We start from the raw sequence: 21,040 nt of genomic DNA, 5'->3' as shown, positions 1-21,040 counted from the left end.
CATTTTGATTTCCGAAAATCGTTTTCTATTCTCAAAGAAAGAAAATAATTTTGAAAAAAATTTGTTTGTTTTCTACTTGCAAAAAGTCATAGAAATTTTCATCTACAATTATTGCATAACCAAAATCATAGCCGGCTTTTTGTTTTTTTGTTTTTTTTTAATGTTCTAGACAATTTCTCTTATAGTACCTTTTTATTTCTCTTGAACTTCGATTTAAACCTAAATCGAACTTTTTTGCTAATATTTTTCTTCTCCATTCTCCTTTAGCCACCAAACCTTCACCTAAGCTTTTTTCTTCACTCTCAAAGACCCTTTTCTTTAACTTCTCTAAGTTCCAGGTTGCCTTAATATCCTCTATGGAGAGAGTATTTTCACCATACATCATGATATCCAGAAAGTGTGCACAAAAATTTGGTAGGGAACAATTTAAAATTATGGCTTAGTTTTCATTATCAATTCTAACATCACTATTCCTCAAATCTATAATTAAAATTCATAAATGTGGTCTTTGATGGATGTACTTCATCTGGGGAATGAACAACCGCTTCTTTAAATATAAGTGAATTATAAGAGACTTAGTCATATATAGACTTTCTAACTTTAACTATAACTTGACAATTGTATCATCTTCTGGAACTTTCTAAGTACCTTAGTACCCAAACATAATAGAATAACATTATGCATTTTCTCCACAAGTTCCTTAGTCTCTTCATCATATATTATTGTTAATAAAACATTTCTACCTTTAAGCACTTTGGACCATCCTTATTGAACCAACAAGGCATGTATCTTAATGCAGTATAAACTAAAATCGTTTTTTGCATCAAACCTCTTAACCTTAAATCTTGTTGTCATTCTAGGCTTAAGAACATAAGCTCTAATACCACTTTGTTATGACAATTGAGGCTTTAATGCATACAATATGTTAATAGAAGAATACCAAGATAAACAATTCATACACAAATGTACATGAGATTTTAACATGCAAGGTTTGACTAGCCACGTCTACATCCATAAAATAAAAAAATCATTCCATTATACTATAGAGAATATTACAAAAGACAAACTAGACATAACTATTAAGCCCTAAAACATCCCCTATTTCACTTTTTGTATCTACACCTTGAATTATGAGTCGCTACTCTATCGGGTGTTTCCCATTCTTTTTCACATTTCTATCTACCATTTATAATCTTCATAAACCCATTTCCATCTCATGATTTTTCCCCCTTATAACTTAGAATATTTATAGTGACACTTGTGATAAATTTTTTTTATTATATAAGGGAATCTAATATGATAATGACATATCAATATAAAAAATATTCTCTACAATATTATTCTTTACCAAAATATATAAACATATGCTAATTAGGAACAAAAACATATATCAACAGAATTTGAAACATTTTCCAACAAGGTATACATGCCTAAAACCAAAGGTAACACAATTGCAGGAAAAGTAAAATGTTTGAAATTGCACTAATCATGAGTTCACATACCATAAGAAGAACTAAATTTATACCTGAGACGAAAAAATCAAAGATCACAACATCCTGAATAGACTGGGTAAAAGGTTGCACCCTTTCACTTGGCATCTGTTACCGATTACTCCATCAATACTCATGGAGTGTGCTCAGGGTTCACCCACGAGTTTGGTATCACCTATCGATACCTTCATTGGTGAATTTGCAAAGCCCGGCCCTATAGACATTTGGTACCACCATTGTTTTAGTCCATGAGCTTCCAAAACATCGCATGAGGATGAGTTCTCGCTAATAGTTAGATATGCTTTAGGAAGTAGATGTACGGGTAGTTGTGGATCTATCCCAACTGCAGCTCTTAATGCACTCCTTATTGAACATATCTCAGATTCGATCTTCCTATTTCCAAAATGGTCTATATACCCTGAGCAAATAGGATCGTCTTTGTTCACAAACAGGTAGGGGATCCAAGGAGACAATTTATTAAATTGGTGATGTCGTTCCTGCCACAAATGATCACCCCCAACAAAAGAGATCCCAGCTTTGATAACATTCTTTGTTGAGCAGATTACATTCTCCAAACGTGGACTGTTGATATTCATTGAGAGGGAAGACCTCAAGAAAGGCGGATTGAAAAGGAAAGTTTTGAGATACTTTCCCTCCTCCTGGGCCATGGATTTTCCAACCAGCATTGCAATGGCCGACCCCAGGGAATGTCCTGCTAACCAAATATTTGCAGGCTCAGCTTCTTGAACAACTTCTTTGACAGCGGCCAGCGCGGGTTTAAAGCGAGAGTTGTCCTTGCGAAGTTCAGCAGTCAAGAGCTTGATATTCAACTTCATATCCTGTTTTGCGGAGCTAGATTTGAGGATTGTTCCACGAAAGGCAATCACACACTTTGGGGCGCATTCTGGCAAACTGTTAGGGTTTGTGTGCTTGAATTCATAAACGACACCGTAGATGGATGAATCTTTATCATCTATGAGCACACGTTTTACCTCAAAATGAAAGGAGCACCACCAACGGGAACTCTGAACTTTGGGATCTTGGGATTTCTGGCGATTATGTTCTGAATTGTATGCTCCCTGAACCAGGCTGGCAGCAACTGCCCGGCAGTGATGATTATTTCTCCTGCAATGAGAAATAGAAAACGAATCCTCATATCTAATCTACCCCTTTGATAAATACACAGCAGTTAATTTATCTAGAAAATCTTGTCAATGCTGCTCCTCAGGCAACCTAATACACCTTCAAGATGCATGCCGGGGCAGAATTCACCATTTTCTTAATAGGAGTGTTAGTTCACATTTAAAAACCGGTAATATTACTTTACTTTAGATTGGTTTCCATGTGTAATCAAGCACAAACCCTGAGCCTCACAGATTCAGTTATCCAATTTTCTTTAAGCGTTTGGGTAAGGGTCTCATGGATCGATCCCATTGCTTATTCTCTAATGTATATATTGAAAAATGGTAAAACTTAATGCATTATGTGTACTGAGTATTGTATGTAGGAAAATGGTTGTACCAGTCAACAACAGCGAGCTGTTTCGGTCCTGTGAGGTCGAAATCTTCCAATTCAGGAGCCATTAGTGATTGTGTACCTCTACTGCCCTTCTTCCTTCTGTTCTTGAAAGGAAATATATATATTCTGCAGGGCACATAGGAGAAAAAAGAAAATCCAGAAAAATACCAAGATGAAAGGAGTGAAGGTTAATCAACAGATACAAACTTAAAAGGCATGAAACTTAAGCTTTAATGTCATGTGTACCAGTACACTACAGGGAGTAAAGTACCATATCACTAATGATGGGGCCTCCATGGGAATAGTATCGAAACTTATATATGTAAGAACACTAACAATCTAAGCTTTCATTCAGCGGTATGTGTACATATATATCCTAATACAAAGAGGAAGGGAAACCAAAATACTCACATTATACCAATAGAATGAAATCAAAAGAGACCTTTCAAAGCCTTAATTTTATGCTTGCTGTCTGCTGCTAGAGGGTGAGATGTCAGACTTAATTTTCCTCCAAGTAGTTACATGTGTTTTATTCGTCTGTCATAGAAGAGATGGTAATACCTTACCTAGCTCTGCAGTTTGGTGGCTAAGAATGTCGGAAAAGAAAATAATTCAAAATTTTGAACCAACACTTTGTCATTCTTGGGAACCCACATCAATGATATATCAAATATGAAGTGAGCTTAATGCAATTACATGGCTCAATTGACCTGAAAATTTCTATTTCCAATTCTTACAACATAAGAAACATGATAGTCAACCTTTCCTTTTCTCAGCAACCAAGCAGAATAAATGATCAATTAATTTTTTATTTTGCAAGCCGCAACTTTTGGGAAGATGCAGTTGCAACTTGTGAAAGATTTAAAAGACAACGATCACAACCTATTTTTGAGAAGCAAATAATTAATTTGGTTACAAACTTCTTCAATCAATTCATACTTGTTACAAATTTCTTGGATCAATTTATTTTTGAGAAGTAAATTTTGTTACAAACTGTCTTCTGCTTCTTCTTCTTCTTCTTCTTCTATTATTATTGTTATTATCATGTATAAACAAAAGTGCAATGACAAAAAACACATAACCATCCTGAAGATAGAAGTAGATTTGTGGAATTGTTCTTACCAGGTATTGGAAACCCAAAAATTGTCTTCCTATGTATCATAACATCGATAGCCCGGCAAACAGCATAGCATACATATAATAATAATCACATGAATTCATTAGCACAAGAATCTTTAGACACATATACACCAATTGTATGAAAATGTTGGATAAAATCCGTACTTACCGGTTCACCCACAAACTTCTGCAGATATCATTACACCAAAAAAGAGGATCAAAACCTGGCTTTATCAAATGCTTCTAATCCAAAGGAGGCTTTCCAAAGCCTTCAAATGAGACTTCTTTATATAGTTGTAGCTTCTTTTTTCCATTAATTCCCTTCTTTCCTCGTCTTTTCTCCCTATTTTCCATGATCCTCACAAAGTCAATTACAGGATTTAAAATTTATTGAGTTTTAGCTTCTTTTTTCCATTCCCTTCTTTCCTCGTTTTTTCTCCTCACAAAGACTAAGAGCATTCTTACAGGATAAATGATTATGCTTTCCATTCATTTCTTTCCTCGTCCTTTCTCCCTATTTTCCATGATCCTCACAAAGTCAATTACAGGATTTAAAATTTCTTGAGTTTTAGCTTCTTTTTTCCATTCCCTTCTTTCCTCGTTTTTTCTCCCTTGTACTTTTCCTCCTATTTTCCATGATCCTCACAAAGCCTAAGAGCATTCTTATAGGATAAATGACTCTGTTTTCCATTCCCTTCTTTCCTCGTCTTTTCTCCCTATTTTCCATGATCCTCACAAAGTCAATTACAAGATTTAAAATTTATTGAGTTTTAGCTTCTTTTTTCCATTCCCTTCTTTCCTTGTTTTTTCTCCCTTGTACTTTTCCTCCTATTTTCAATGATCCCCACAAAGCCTAAGAGCATTCTTATAGGATAAATGATTCTATTTTCCATTCCCTTCTTTCCTCGTCTTTTCTCCCTATTTTCTATGATCCTCACAAAGTCAATTACAGGATTTAAAATTTATTAAGTTTTAGCTTCTTTTTTCCATTCCCTTCTCTCCTCGTTTTTTCTCCCATATACTTTTCCTCCTATTTTCCATGATCCTCACAAAGCCTAAGAGAATTCTTACAGCATTCTTACAAGATAAATGATTCCATTTTCCATTCCCTTCTTTCCTCGTCTTTTCTCCCTATTTTCCATGATCCTCACAAAGTCAATTACAGGATTTAAAATTTATTGTGTTTTAGCTTCTTTTTTCCATTCTCTTCTTTCCTTGTTTTTTCTCCCTTGTACTTTTCCTCCTATTTTCAATGATCCTCACAAAGCCTAAGAGCATTCTTATAGGATAAATGATTCTGTTTTCCATTCCCTTCTTTCCTCGTCTTTTCTCCCTATTTTCCATGATCCTCACAAAGTCAATTACAGGATTTAAAATTTATTGACTTTTTTTAGCTTCTTTTTTCCATTCCCTTCTTTCCTCGTTTTTTCTCCCTTGTACTTTTCCTCCTATTTTCCATGATCCTCACAAACCCTAAGAGCATTCTTACAGGATAAATGATTCTGTTTTCCATTCCCTTCTTTCCTCGTCTTTTCTCCCTATTTTCCATGATCCTCACAAAGTCAATTACAAGATTTAAAATTTATTGAGTTTTAGCTTCATTTTTCCATTCCCTTCTTTCCTCGTTTTTTCTCCCTTGTACTTTTCCTCCTATTTTCAATGATCCTCACAAATCCTAAGAGCATTCTTACAGGATAAATGATTTTGTTTTCCATTCCCTCCTTTCCTCACCTTTTCTCCCTATTTTCCATGATCCTCACAAAGTCAATTACAGGATTTAAAATTTCTTGAGTTTTAGCTTCTTTTTTCCATTCCCTTCTTTCCTCGTTTTTTCTCCCTTGTACTTTTTCTCCTATTTTCCATGATCCTCACAAAGCCTAAGAGCATTCTTACAGGATAAATGATTATGTTTTCCATTCCCTTATTTCCTCGTCTTTTCTCCCTATTTTCCATGGTCCTCAGAAAGTCAATTACAGGATTTAAAATTTATTGAGTTTTAGCTTCTTTTTTCCATTCCCTTATTTCCTCGTTTTTTCTCCCTTGTACTTTTCCTCCTATTTTCCATGATCCTCACAAAGCCTAAGAGCATTCTTATAGGATAAATGATTATGTTTTCCATTCCCTTCTTTCCTCGTCTTTTCTCCCTATTTTCCATGATCCTCACAAAGTCAATTACAGGATTTAAAATTTATTGAGTTTTAGCTTCTTTTTTCCATTCCCTTCTTTCCTCGTTTTTTCTCCCTTGTACTTTTCCTCCTATTTTCCATGATCCTCACAAATCCTAAGAGCATTCTTACAGGATAAATGATTCTGTTTTCCATTCCCTTCTTTCCTCGTCTTTTCTCCCTAATTTCCATGATCCTCACAAAGTCAATTACAAGATTTAAAATTTATTGAGTTTTAGCTTCTTTTTTCCATTCCCTTATTTCCTCGGTTTTTCTCCCTTGTACTTTTCCTCCTATTTTCCATGATCCTCACAAAGCGTAAGAGCATTCTTTCAGGATAAATGATTCTATTTTTGTGTTGCTCAAGAGAAAAAAACTATTGTTTGATATTTTGTAGATCATAGAAATGAACATACATTTTTAACAATCCCTTACATTATTGAACCATGCCATCAAAACCTGGCTTTATCAAATGCTTTTAATCCAAAGGAGGCCTTCCAAAGCCTTCAGATGAGACTTCTTTATATAGTTGTAGCTTCTTTTTTCCATTCCCTTCTTTCCTCATCTTTTCTCCCTATTTTCCATGATCCTCACAAAGTCATAATTTTCCAAGGGCAAACCCAATCTACACACCTAGAAGTCAAGTAGAATAGAAGTTTAAATGAAATTGCAAAAAACCAAAAAAAAAAAAAACAAAAAAAACAAAAAAAAAACAAAAACAAAAACAAAACAAAACAAAAAACAATGTTAGAAACCCCCAACAAAAACAATGCTTAAAATATTTGGATTATATTTAGTCTCCAAAAGCCAATGAGAATATTTTATTGGAAATGGTTATTTTAGCCAGTGAGAATATTTTATTTTTAATGGTTATTTTAGTTTTTATTTCTGAGCAGTTAATTAGGAGTTTTTATTTAGTTCAGTGTGAAAATTAATCTATAAATAAAAGATTATGTAATATTTGAATAAGCGAGAGTTGTGAAAGACAATAAAGGTTTATTTCTTCCCAATTTTTTGTTTATTTATTTCTATCTTGAAATTGTGTCTCTCTTTTAACCTTGTTATTTCACCAAATTGGTATCAAAGCTTTCGTATACCCAACGGAACCTACATGGATATGCACCAATAAGATGGTGAAAATGTACAAATCAAACCAAGTGATAAACAAATAAGGGAGGAGACCAATTTAGAAAATGCCTTAACTACCAGTCACTCTAGAGCCATTTGTATAATTTCTCAGCATTATCTTGCTTAAAATTGTGTCTCTCTCTTTTAACCTTATTACTTCACCAAATTGGTATCAAAACTTTCATATACCCAAAGGAACCTACATGGATATGCACCAATAAGATGGTGAAAATGTACAAATCAAACCAAATGAGAAACAAATAAGGGTGGGGACCAATTCAGAAAATGCCTTAACTACCAGTCACTCTAAAGTGATTTGTATAATTTCCTAGCATTACCTTGCTTGAAATTGTGTCTCTCTCTTTTAACCTTATTACTTCACCAAATTGGTATCAAGGCTTCCGCATGCCCAATGGAACCTACATGGATATGCACCAATAAGATGGTGAAAATGTACAAATCAAACCAAGGGAGAAACAAATAAGGGTGGGGACCAATTTAGAAAATGCCTTAAGCACCCATCAATTCTCTAGACTAGTCATTTGTATAATTTCCGAGCATTGTCTTGTTGAACCCAATCTACACTCCATCCCAGCTTGCATGGTTCAAACACTCTAGCATAACCAAAATTATATTTGGTTTATCAAGAAGAATACCAAGAAAAATAAAACCTAACCAAAACCATATTCTTCATTATTTATGTAAAGGGGTAAAAAAGAAAAAACAAAAACAAATATGAAAAAATTGTAAGAAAAATTTATTGAGTTTTAGCTTTTTTTTTTCCTTGATTCCTCATCGTTTTTCTCTTTTCTCTTTCCCCCCTATTTTCCATGATCCTCACAAAGCCTAAGAGCATTTCTACAGGAGGTTAGGTTGGAGAATTTTGAGTGTCTTTTTTTAGAAGTTTTTGTTATAGACTTATTAATAAGTGGGTCTTCGCACGTTTTTCCCTTGCCTGAATATTCTACACGCTCAAAAGTCAAATAGAATATATAGACAACAAGTAACACTCGATATATGGACCCATAAAAAAACCCAGTCCACACAAAGCTAGGATTTATTTAAGGTCTCCATCTAGATTTTGGGAAACTAGAAAGATTAGATGAAGATCTATTAATGATAAATGCTGAAGCACTTTTCATATAAATCGGAGGTCTAGTTGATCTTAATTTCATCCAACAACTCGTTAAAACATATAAAGCTTGTGAGATTTAATCTAGACAAGTATAAAGGACGTTTGGTCATTTGTGATCCACACCATCCTCATCTTGTTCATCTACCTTTGGCGTTCTACCATTGTCTGTGGTATGCAAAAAAATTTCGAGAACCAAACATAGCTTAAAGAACCCAAATTCTCTATTTGGTTTATCATAAAAATATCAAGCAAAATAAAATATTACCAAATTTATTTAAAAATGTAATTTAATATATTTTTTTCCTCAACATTCTTCCCTTTCACTTTTCCTTCTACTATATTTTTCATGATCCTTATGGGGCCTAAGAGTATTTTCAGAGAATTAATTTTGAGTGTCATTTTTGAAATACTTCTCTTTTTAAAGCACTCATGTGTCATGTTTCCCCGTTTTTCTTATCAAAGATTTATGATATTTGTATACCGTTAAGTTGAATGAGAGGGAATACTTTCTGATATTCTGTAGATTATAAAGATAAGCATGCATTTTAAAGTATCTTTTACATTGATCAATCACGTCATGGTGTTCCTTTAATGACTTTTAAGAGGTTTTCTTCTTCTTACAAGGATAAACACTCATGGATTTGTTTTAAGAATTCATTCTAATAGAAAGAAAAAAAGGAAGCCAATTTGCATTTGGGTCCGTTATAAGTGGAGAGATTTTTTAAAGTAGAGCAAGCTTAATCTTGGATTCCTTGCCATCTTCCTAAATCGTCGACTTGATCTTGTCTCATTAACTGTATATAAATGTTGGCGAAAATCCATGCCTGAAGGAGCACCCACAAACTTCTGCAAATATTATAATATCTAAAAAAAGAAGAGGATCAAAACATTACCAAATACTTTGAATCCAAAGGAAGGCTTTCAAAGCCTTTGAACAAGAGGAGTTATTTATGATAATCTGTGGAAAAGGAAGGCATCCTCTTGATTATGGAAGAGTTAAATGGAAGTATCCGGTCAAGCTTGTTTACGTGAGTCAATGAGACAATGAGAAAAGTAGAAAAGTAGAAGAAGAAGAACAACTACAACAACAATGTTTGTCAAAGCTCCCTGCATGCAAGTCAAAGCTCCTACCCCATAAATCTTTATCTAAATGCTTGGAGAAAATTTCTTAGAAATTAATGCAATATAAATATTAGTCTTGCATGTTGTTCCCTAGGCTGAATGATTTCTAAATTATATCATTTTCCAAGAGCAAACCCAATCTGCATGCCCAAAAGTAAAGTAAAATAAGAGTTTAAATGAAATTGCAAAAAATCATTAAAAAAAAAAAAAAAAAAAAAGCAACCGCAAAAAAGCTCATTGATGAGCCAGTCCCTCAATTTGAGTACTTGAAAATTGTTTAAAAATCAACGCTAAAAGAGCTCTTGGAAATTTTTACTCAATATATATATGAAACCAAAAATAATTTTAAATTTCAATAGTTCAAACATCCGAATCCTCTCATGGGGTTGAGGGAACAAGTCAGCCATTCAAGAATGGCTGCTATAGATTTATTAATAAGTGGGTCCTAGCACGTTTTTCCTTTGGGTGAATGATAGCTAGATTGCACGTTGTTCCCTTGGCTGAATAGTCTACACGCTCAAAAGTCAAATAGAATATATAGACAAGTAGTAAGACTTGGTACATAAAGAAACCTAGTCCACACGAAGCGAAAATTTATTTAAGGTCTTTATCTAGATTTTGGGAAACCAGAAATATTAGGCTGAGGCACTTTCCATATAACTAGGAGTTCTAGCTGATCTTAATTTCATCCAACAACTCGTTAAAACATATAAAGTTTGGGAGGTTTAATCTAGACAAGTATAAAGGACATCTGGTCATTTCTTATCGACACCATCCTCATTTTGTTCATATACCTTTTGCGTTCTACCATTGTCAATGGTGTGCAAAATTTTTCAAGAACCAAACATACCTTAAAGAACCCAAATTCCCTATTTGGTTTATCATGATAATATGAAGAAAAATAGAATATTACCAAAATTATTTAAAGATTCAAATTAATATATTTTTTCCTCAACATTCTTCTCTTTCACTTTTCCTTCTACTTTTCATTATCCTTCAGGCCTAAGAGCACTTTCAGAGAATTAATTTTGAGTATCATTTTTGAAAAATTTCTCCTTCGAAGGCATTCATGTGTCATGTTTCCTCCTTTTTCTTATAAAAAATTTGTGACATTCGTATACTGTTGAATGAGAGGGAATACTGTATGATTATTGTTTTATATTTTCTGATCTTCAGAAGATGATAAAGATAAACATATTTTTTAAAGTATCTTTTACATTGATCAATCATGTCATGGTGTTCCTTTAATTTTCTTCCTTTACTTACATAAGCGGGTCTTGAAAGGTGTTCCCTTGGCTGAATGATATCTAGATTAAATCATTTTCCAATAGAATTTTAAATGAAATTGTAGAAAGCCCCCCCCCCCCCCCCCCCCCCCCCCCAAAAAAAAAGGCTGATTTTTATCCCTTGAGAGAGCGTAGACTTAGAGAGGGAGTTAGGTAAAAAAAATTGGGAGGAAAATGACTTGGCACTGGGGGGAAACGACATTTTTAATGAAACAAAGATTTTTTTTAAAGAATGATTAAATTAAAGAGGTAATTTTTCTAATTTCAAAAGTATTTAGGTCTTTTAACCAAATATCTCATTGATGAACTAGTCCCTCTATTTAAATATTTGTAGAAAATTGCTTAGAAATTATTGCAAAAAGATCGAGCAGTTGAAAATTTTTACTCAAAATATATATGAAACCAAAAATTATTTTAAATTGGAATAGTTCACCTCCAAATCTTCTCACGCAGTTAACCCATTCAACAATGGCTTAACTGCCTATAGACTTATTAATAAGTGGGCCTTAGCACGTTTTTCCCTTGGTTGAATCTAGATTGCATGTTGTTCCCTTGGCTGAATAATCTACACGCTCAAAAAAGTCAAATAAAATATATAGACAATAAGTAACACTTGGTGTATGGACCCAAAAAGAAATGTAGTCCACACGATGCTAGGATTTATTTAAGGTCTCCTTCCAGATTTTGGGAAACCAGAAATATTAGATGAAGATCAATTAATGATAAATGATGAAGCACTTTGCATATAAATAGGAGGTCTAGATGATCTTAATTTCATCCAACAACTCGTTGTTAATACATACAAAGCTCGTAAGATTTAATCTAGACAAGTATAAAGGATGCCTGATCATTTTTGATCCACACCATTCTCATCTTGTTCATATATCTTTGTGCATTCTACCATTGTCAAAATTTTCGAGAACCAAACATAGCCAAAGGAATCCAAATTCTCTATTTAGTTTATCATAAAAATATTAAGCAAAATAAAATATTACCAAAATTATTTAAAAATACAATTTATATATATTTTTTCCTACTTAACATTCTTCCCTTTCACTTTTCCTTTTACTATACTTTTCATAACCCTTATGGGGCATAAGAGTATTTTTAGAGAATTAATTTTGAGTGTCATTTTTTAAATACTTCTCTTTTTAAAGCATTCATGTGTCATGTTTCCTCCTTTTTCTTACCAAAGATTTATGATATTTGTATACTGTTGACGTTCAATGATAAATTTAATGTGGAATTGAGAGGGTGTCGTCAAATTGAGTTGAATGAGAGGGAATACTTTATGATATTCTGTAGATTATAAAGATAAGCATGCATTTTAAAGTATCTTTTACATTGATCAATCACGTCATGGTGTTCCTTTAATGACTTTTAAGAGGTTTTCTTCTTCTTACAAGGATAAACACTCATGGATTTGTTTTAAGAATTCATTCTTATAGAAAGAAAAAAAGGGAGCCAAATTGCTTTTGGGTGTGTTATAAGTGGAGAGATTTTGTAAAGTAGAGCAAGCTTAATCTTGGATTCCTTGCCATGTTCCTAAATCGTCGACTTGATCTTGTCTCATTAACCAAAGATCATTTTCAGCATTTTTGGACCATTACTTTCTTCCATGGACATGTTATCGTTTTGTCAAGCTAGTCTTGCCGGCTTTATTCCACATGACAGAGAGAATTAAAAGGACACCATTTCAATGGCTCTCCCATATCAACTGGTCTCTCACCGTTATTTCCATCCAACTGACCAGCTTTAGGTAGATTCCCCTCGTGGCTTTTAAATCTTGTAAGTTGCATGCATTGCATTGCATGCTTATAAATAACTCCCCTCATTCGAAGGCTTTGCAAGGCTTCCTTTGGATTCAAACTATTTGGTACGAGTAAGGTTTTGATCCTCTTCTTTTTTCTTATTATGATATTTGCAGAAGCTTCTGGGTGCTCCTTTAAGTATGGATTTTCGCCAACATTTTGATACAGTTGGTGTATACTATGAACTGTTATCATTATGATGTTGTGATGTTTGCAGATTTTTGTGAGTGAGAACGTCTAAATATGAACTTTTTGTTAATATTTTGATACTATGTATTGATGCGTATGTGTATAAAGATTCTGTTGGTATAAGATTAAATACTTATACAGAATATATATTTTTGGGCTGCCAGAACTAATTTTATTGATGAAGAGTGCTGAATTTATACATGAGCTTGTAACTGAAATGACATTAGAATAGCAGAAAATCAAGCTACTAGATGATGAACAACTACTTCCTATAAAATAGAAACCAAATCTTGACCAAATAAAAATAAGAAAATATCTAGATGTTGCAGATTTTGTGCAAGACTCCAACTGCAATATTCAAAATTCAAATTCCAACAAATACTAAGTCAAAATTCAACACTCCTCCTTGACTTCGTAGATGCAAACTCCAAGTCTTGCATGTAGACACTCAAACCAAACTTCGAAAGGGGTCTGCTTCTTTAACACTTTTGTTGGCAATATGTTCAGAAAATATACTGCTCTACTTGCAGTTTTAGCCCAAAATTTTTTAGGTAGATATTTTTCATGCAGAAGGCATCTTGTCATCTTCAAAATTGTTCTATTTTTCCTCTCCACGACTCCATTTTGTTGTGGATTATATGGTGCAGTGGGCTGGTGAACATTGTTTGCATTCCATTTCAAGGATGACATCTTTTGAGATCCACCAACATCAGTATGCACCAGTTGCAGTTTTTGGGTTGCTCTCCAGGATATTTTCTTTGGAAAGGGAAGTTTAGTTTGCTTCCCATATTGACAAGTAGCACATATAGGAAAATCTTTTTCTAAGTTAGGAAGTCCTTCAGCTATTTGATTTTTCTTCATGTAGAGCACATCATCATGATGAAAGTGCTCGACCCTTGTGTCCCAAAACATTGTTGTGCTATCTTGTTGTAAAATGTAAAATAGCAGTATGCTCATCTTCCAGTAAATTCAAGGCAAAACTCTTGCCCTTCATTTTTATGTTGAACACCTCTTTGCCTTCAGCATCCTTGATAATGCAATTCCTATCTTCAAAATAAACTTTAAATTCTTTCTCAACAAGCTGTCCAACACTGAGTAAGTTTTGGTCAATGTCAGGCACAAACAAAACATCATAAATGAGTTTCAAACCTGTTTGGCTTTCGATAGCAACCGTTCCTTTGCCCTTCACTGGAATATACTCACCATTTCCAATTCTGACTTTGGAAATAGTTGTTCTATCAAGTTCTCTAAAGAGATCTTGATTATTTGTCATGTGGTTTGTACAACCACTATCCACAAGCCAGCTTTTAGAGGTGCTTTTATTAGCAAAACACGTTGCTGCAAACAATTGCTCCTCCTGGCAATAGTCAACTGCTGCACTAGTTTCTTCCTGTTGTTGATTTTTGCAAATCCTCTCCATATTTCCTTGTTTACCACACTTGTTGCATTTCACATCTGGTCTCCACCAACATTTTTGTGGAGAATGATTTGTCTTCTTGCAATGAGGACAAGGTGGAAAAACTCCATTTTTCTGGTTGTTGCCACACGACTTCTTGTTGTTCACCTTTCCATTTTTATGGCCTGCATTTTTCTGCATTCTTGCTTGAAATGCTCCTTCTGCAGTATCTCCTTGTCTCATGAGTCTTCTTTGTTCCACAGCCTCCAAGGAATGTAATAATTCTGTCAAGCTAATAGTTGACAGATCTTTTGAATTTTCCAAAGAGGAAATTATAGCTTCATATTTCTCAGGCAGTGTAACCAATATCTTTTGAACAATCTTCTCATTGGAAAATTCTTTTCCAAGCAGCCTAACTTTGTCTGCTATTGAAAGAAGTTGTGCAGCATAGTCTTTAACAGCATCAGACTCCCTCATTTTCTTCATTTCAAATTCTCGAATCAAGTTCATCACCTGCATGTTCTTGATTATTTCATCTCCTTTGTATTCCTCCTTGAGATACTCTCAAATTTCTGCAGCTGAATCAATTTTCATGATTTTGATGAAAATTGATGGTGAAACTGCAGCAAACAAGCAAGCTTTCGCTTTAGCCTTTCTTGTCCTTCTTTCTTTATGCAACTTCATTTGAGCCACAGTTGGATTGGCTCCCAGGGGAGGAACTTCATAATTTTCTTCCACTGCTTCCCAAACATCAAGTGCTTGTAGATGAACTGTCATTCTAACAACCCAAGTTTCATAATTGTCTCCATCAAGAATTGATGGTGCAACTGTGAGACTTGACTCTTCCATTGCTAAATGATTTTAGAAGGTGTTTGGGTTCACTCACCTCACTGGCCCCTCAAGATAACTATGGCTCTGATACCACTTTGTTGGTATAAGATTAAATACTTATACAGAATATATATTTTTGGGCTGCCAGAACTAATTTTATTGATGAAGAGTGCTGAATTTATACATGAGCTTGTAACTGAAATGACATTAGAATAGCAGAAAATCAAGCTACTAGATGATGAACAACTACTTCCTATAAAATAGAAACCAAATCTTGACCAAATAAAAATAAGAAAATATCTAGATGTTGCAGATTTTGTGCAAGACTCCAGCTGCAATATTCAAAATTCAAATTCCAACAAATACTAAGTCAAAATTCAACAGATTCATTGATAATGTTATGATACATAGAAAGATAATTTTTGGATTTCCAATATTGACGTGGGTTCCCAAGAATGACTAAGTGTTGATTCAAAAGTTTTGATGTTATTCCCATGGAGGTTCCATCGTGCCTTTAAGTTTGTTTCTGATGATTAACCTTCATTTTCGGGATTTTTTTCTCTATCATTTCATCTTGGTATGCCACTCATTTTCTGGATTTTTTCCCCCTCCTATGTGCCCGGCAGCATATATCTCGAAACTTGAAAGGGAAGCACACACAGACAAATGGCTATTGAAAGGGGAAATTTCGACCTCACAGGACCGAAACAACTCACTGAAGTTGACTGGTACAACCATTTTCCTACATGCATGCTCATTTCACATAATGCATAAGTTTTTCCATTTTTCAATATATACATAAGAATAAGCAATGGGATCGAACCATGAGACCCTTTACCTAAACGCTTAAAGAAAATTGGATGACTGAATCGGTGAGGCTCGGTTTTTGTCCTTGGTTACACACAGAGACCAATCTAAAGTATGGTAATATTACTAGTTTTTAAATGTGACCTAAAACTCCTATAAGAAAATGGTGAATTCTGCCTCAGCATGCATCTTGAAGGTGTTGTAGATTGCCTGAGGATCAACATTGACAAGATTTTCTATTTAAGTTAATTGCTGTATTTGTGAAAGGGTAGATTAGATATGAGGATTCATTTACCATTCCTCAATATTGCAGGACAAATAATCATCACCGTCGGGCAGTTGTTGCGAGCCTGGTTGAGGGAGCATACAATTTAGAATATGATCGCCAGGAATCCCGAGATCCCCAAGTTCAGTCTTCCCGTTGGTGGAACTTCTTTCATTTTCAGTTAAAACGTGCGCTCGTAGATGATAAAGATTCATCCATCTACGGTGCTGTTTATGAAATCAAGCACACATACCTTAACCATTTGCCAAAATGTGCCCCAAAGTATGTTATCGCCTTTCGTGGCACAATCCTCAAACTGAGCACCGCAAAACGAGATCTCAAGTTGAATATCAAGGTCTTGACTGATGTACTTCACATGGACAGACACCGCTTTAAACCAGCACTGGAAGCTGTCCAACAAGTTGTTCAAGAAGCCGGGTCTGCAAATATTTGGTTAGCAGGACATTCCCTTGGGTCATCCATTGCGATGATGGTTGGAAAATCCATGGCCCAGGAGGGTAAATGTATGGAAGCTTTCCTTTTCAATCCACCTCTCTTGGGGAATGTCCTCTTGAAGATTATCGGCAATCAATATTTGCAGGATGCAATGCGCTTGACGGAGACTTTGTGTAATTTTGGGACATTATTTGTTGGAGGTGGTCATGTGAGGCAGGGACTGTTGAATTTTGACTTAGTATTTGCTGGAATTTGAATTTTGAATATTGCAGTTGGAGTCTTGCACAAAATCTGCAACATCTAGATATTTTCTTATTTTTATTTGGTCAAGATTTGGTTTCTATTTTATAGGAAGTAGTTGTTCATCATCTAGTAGCTTGATTTTCTGCTATTCTAATGTCATTTAAGTTACAAGTTCATGTATAAATTCAGCATTCTGCATCAATAAAATCAGAGTTCCAGCAGCCCAAAAATATATATTCTGTATAAGTGTTTAATTTTATACCAACAAAGTGGTATCAAAGCCATAGTTATCTTGAGGGGCCAGTGAGGTGAGTGAACCTAAACACCTTCTAAAATCATATAGCAATGGAAGAGTCAAGTCTCACAGTTGCACCATCAATTCTTGATGGAGACAATTATGAAACTTGGGCTGTTAGAATGACAGTTCATCTACAAGCACTTGATGTTTGGGAAGCAGTGGAAGAAAATTATGAAGTTCCTCCCCTAGGAGCCAATCCAACTGTGGCTCAAATGAAGTTGCATAAAGAAAGAAGGACAAGAAAGGCTAAAGCGAAAGCTTGCTTGTTTGCTGCAGTTTCACCATCAATTTTCATCAAAATCATGAAAATTGATTCAGCTGCAGAAATTTAGGAGTATCTCAAGGAGGAATACAAAGGAGATGAAAGAATCAAGAACATGCAGGTGATGAACTTGATTCGAGAATTTGAAATGAAGAAAATGAGGGAGTCTGATGCTGTTAAAGACTATGCTGCACAACTTCTTTCAATAGCAGACAAAGTTAGGCTGCTTGGAAAAGAATTTTCCAATGAGAAGATTGTTCAAAAGATATTGGTTACACTTCCTGAGAAATATGAAGCTACAATTTCCTCTTTGGAGAATTCAAAAGATCTGTCAACTATTAGCTTGACAGAATTATTACATTCCTTGGAGGCTGTGGAACAAAGAAGACTCATGAGACAAGGAGATACTGCAGAAGGAGCATTTCAAGCAAGAATGCAGAAAAATGCAGGCCATAAAAATGGAAAGGTGAACAACAACAAGTCATGCAGCAACAACCAGAAAAATGGAGTTTTTCCACCTTGTCCTCATTGCAAGAAGACAAATCATTCTCCACAAAAATGTTGGTGGAGACCAGATGTGAAATGCAACAAGTGTGGTAAACAAGGACATGTGGAGAGGATTTGCAAAAATCAACAGCAGGAAGAAACTAATGCAGTAGTTGACTATTGTCAGGAGGAGCAATTGTTTGCAGCAACGTGTTTTGCTAATAAAAGCACCTCTGAAAGCTGGCTTGTGGATAGTGGTTGTACAAATCACATGACAAATAATCAAGATCTCTTTAGAGAACTTGATAGAACAACTATTTCCAAAGTCAGAATTGGAAATGGTGAGTATATTCCAGTGAAGGGCAAAGGAACGGTTGCTATCGAAAGCCAAACAGGTTTGAAACTCATTTATGATGTTTTGTTTGTGCCTGACATTGACCAAAACTTACTCAGTGTTGGACAGCTCGTTGAGAAAGAATTTAAAGTTTATTTTGAAGATAGGAATTGCATTATCAAGGATGCTGAAGGCAAAGAGGTGTTCAACATAAAAATGAAGGGCAAGAGTTTTGCCTTGAATTTACTGGAAGATGAGCATACTGCTATTTTACAACAAGATAGCACAACAATGTTTTGGGACAGAAGGGTCGAGCACTTTCATCATGATGATGTGCTCTACATGAAGAAAAATCAAATAGTTAAAGGACTTCTTGACTTAGAAAAAGATCTTCCTATATGTGCTACTTGTCAATATGGGAAGCAAACTAAACTTCCCTTTCCAAAGAAAATATCCTGGAGAGCAACTCAAAAACTGCAACTGGTGCATACTGATGTTGGTGGATCTCAAAAAATGCCATCCTTGAAATGGAATGCAAACAATGTTTGGTGGATCTCAAAAAATGCCATCCTTGAAATGGAATGCAAACAATTTTGGGCTAAAACTGCAAGTAGAGCAGTATATTTTCTGAACATATTACCAACAAAAGTGTTAAAGAAGCAGACCCCTTTCGAAGTTTGGTTTGAGTGTCTACGTGCAAGACTTGGAGTTTGCATCTACGAAGTCAAGGAGGAGTGTTGAATTTTGACTTAGTATTTGCTGGAATTTGAATTTTGAATATTGCAGTTGGAGTCTTGCACAAAATCTGCAACATCTAGATATTTTCTTATTTTTATTTGGTCAAGATTTGGTTTCTATTTTATAGGAAGTAGTTGTTCATCATCTAGTAGCTTGATTTTCTGCTATTCTAATGTCATTTAAGTTACAAGTTCATGTATAAATTCAGCATTCTGCATCAATAAAATCAGAGTTCCAACAGCCCAAAAATATATATTCTGTATAAGTATTTAATTTTATACCAACAGGGACAATATGACCAATTTAATGCATTGTCTTCTTGGATCCCCAACCTGTTTGTGAACCGACACGATCCTATTTGCTCAGAGTATATAGGGCATTTTAGAAATAGGAACAATGTGGAGAAGCAGTTTGGAGCTGGGATGATAGGGAGGGTTGCTGTACTGCAGCCAACATTAGGTGTATTAAAAGCTGCAGTTGGGATGGATCCACAACTATCCACACAGCTACTTCCTAAAGCATATCTAACCATTAGCGAGAGCTCATCCTCATGCAGTATTTTGGAGGCTCATGGACTAAGACAATGGTGGTATCACATGTCTCTAGGGCCAGCCTTTGCAGATTTATTAAGAAAGAAATCGATAAGTGATCCTGTCCTCATGGGTGGACCATGAGCACACTCCATGAGTATTGATGGAATAATCGGGTACTTGAACCGATATAATAAATAAAGAATAGATACCAAGTGAAAGGGTGAAACCTTTTGCCGAGACTATTCAAGTTGTAATCTTAAATTTTAATGTCTCCTGCAATTTAGTTCTGCTCATGGTATGTGAACTAATAATTAGTGCAATTTCAAACTTTCTATGTTTCTTGCCATTATGTTGCATTGGATTTAGGCATATACCTTCTTGCAAAACTGTCTTAAATTCCTAACTAGTGTGTGCTTATATATTTTTTATAAAGAATAATATTATAGATAATATTTTCCATATTGATGCATGTGTCATTGAAATATTACATCTCCTTACAAAATCAAAAATTTATTATGAGTATCTCTATAAATATTCTAAGTCATGAGGGGGAAAAGACATAGGAAGGAAATGGGTTTGTGAAGATTATCCATGGTAGCTATATAAATATGTGAAGAAGAATGAGGGACACTTGATAGAATGACGAGGTTCATAGTTCGGGGTGTAAACATAAGGAGAGGGAAAAGGTGAAATGTTTTAAAACTTAATAGTTATATTTGATTTCTATCATCTGTGATATTCTCTATAGTACTAGAGTGGAATGATATTTTTCATATATGCATTCTAACAAATAATAGTAACAATTCATCAATACAAAAATCTTTAAGTACATATACACCAATTGTACCAAATTGTTGGCAAAAATCCATACTGAAAAGTTCACCCATACACTTCTGCAAATATCATGATACCAAAAAAAGAAAAGGATCAAAACCTTACTGTATCAAATCCTTTTATTCCAAAGGAAACCTTGCAAAGCCTTCAAATGAGAGGAGTTCTTTATAAGCATGTATTGCAACTTGTAAAAGATGTTTGCTTTTGTCACATTCAAGATCCAAAGGTTATCATTTGGGGTTTTCAGTGTTTCTTTTTTGACCCCTACTTGAGCTATGATGACTTTCATGGTCTCATTTATAAGCAATTTATTACGGAATTTTGTATGATAATGACTTTCATTATTGATAGCATGATAAAAAGGGAGTTTCATTGGAATAAAGTAAGGTTTGGGGAGATAGAATGCAAAAAAGCTAAATCACCTGTCTTAAGCCATTCGATTTTTTCAAAAGTTTTTGAGGCAACATGCGATGCATCAAGTGTTGGCATAGCTGGTATCTTAAGTCAAGAAAGTTGTCCAATAGCATACTTTAGTGAGAAACTCAATGAGGTAAGCAAAGATATTCCACTTATGATGAAGAGTTCTATACTGTT

General features: G+C 34.6%; 2 protein-coding genes across 4 annotated transcripts in view; one reads left to right on the top strand and one right to left on the bottom strand.

Moving 5' to 3' along the window:
- LOC100250341 (golgin candidate 5) overlaps window positions 1–21,040 on the top strand; it is a 100,319-nt gene that overhangs the window by 76,981 nt on the left and 2,298 nt on the right. The gene's annotated exons all lie outside the window — the stretch shown is intronic.
- On the bottom strand, window positions 1,317–4,734 carry LOC100854885 (GDSL esterase/lipase At4g10955). 3 transcript variants are annotated; one of them, XM_010664662.3, is made up of 4 exons: window positions 4,297–4,733; window positions 4,131–4,159; window positions 3,012–3,134; window positions 1,317–2,615 (listed from the first exon to the last, which is right to left on the bottom strand). In XM_010664662.3, the coding sequence occupies exons 3-4, from the start codon at window positions 3,071–3,073 to the stop codon at window positions 1,637–1,639; spliced, it is 1,041 nt and encodes a 346-aa protein (XP_010662964.1). In that variant the 5' UTR covers window positions 3,074–3,134; window positions 4,131–4,159; window positions 4,297–4,733; the 3' UTR covers window positions 1,317–1,636. The 3 variants fall into 3 exon arrangements, with proteins under 3 accessions (XP_010662964.1, XP_010662967.1, XP_010662966.1); XM_010664665.3 differs by lacking the exon at window positions 4,131–4,159 and having other exon boundaries at window positions 3,012–3,107; window positions 4,297–4,734; XM_010664664.3 differs by lacking the exon at window positions 4,131–4,159.

Source organism: Vitis vinifera, chromosome 16 (assembly GCF_030704535.1).
Source record: "Vitis vinifera cultivar Pinot Noir 40024 chromosome 16, ASM3070453v1".
NCBI lineage: Eukaryota > Viridiplantae > Streptophyta > Magnoliopsida > Vitales > Vitaceae > Vitis > Vitis vinifera.
This window is presented reverse-complemented; position numbering and strand designations above follow the sequence as displayed.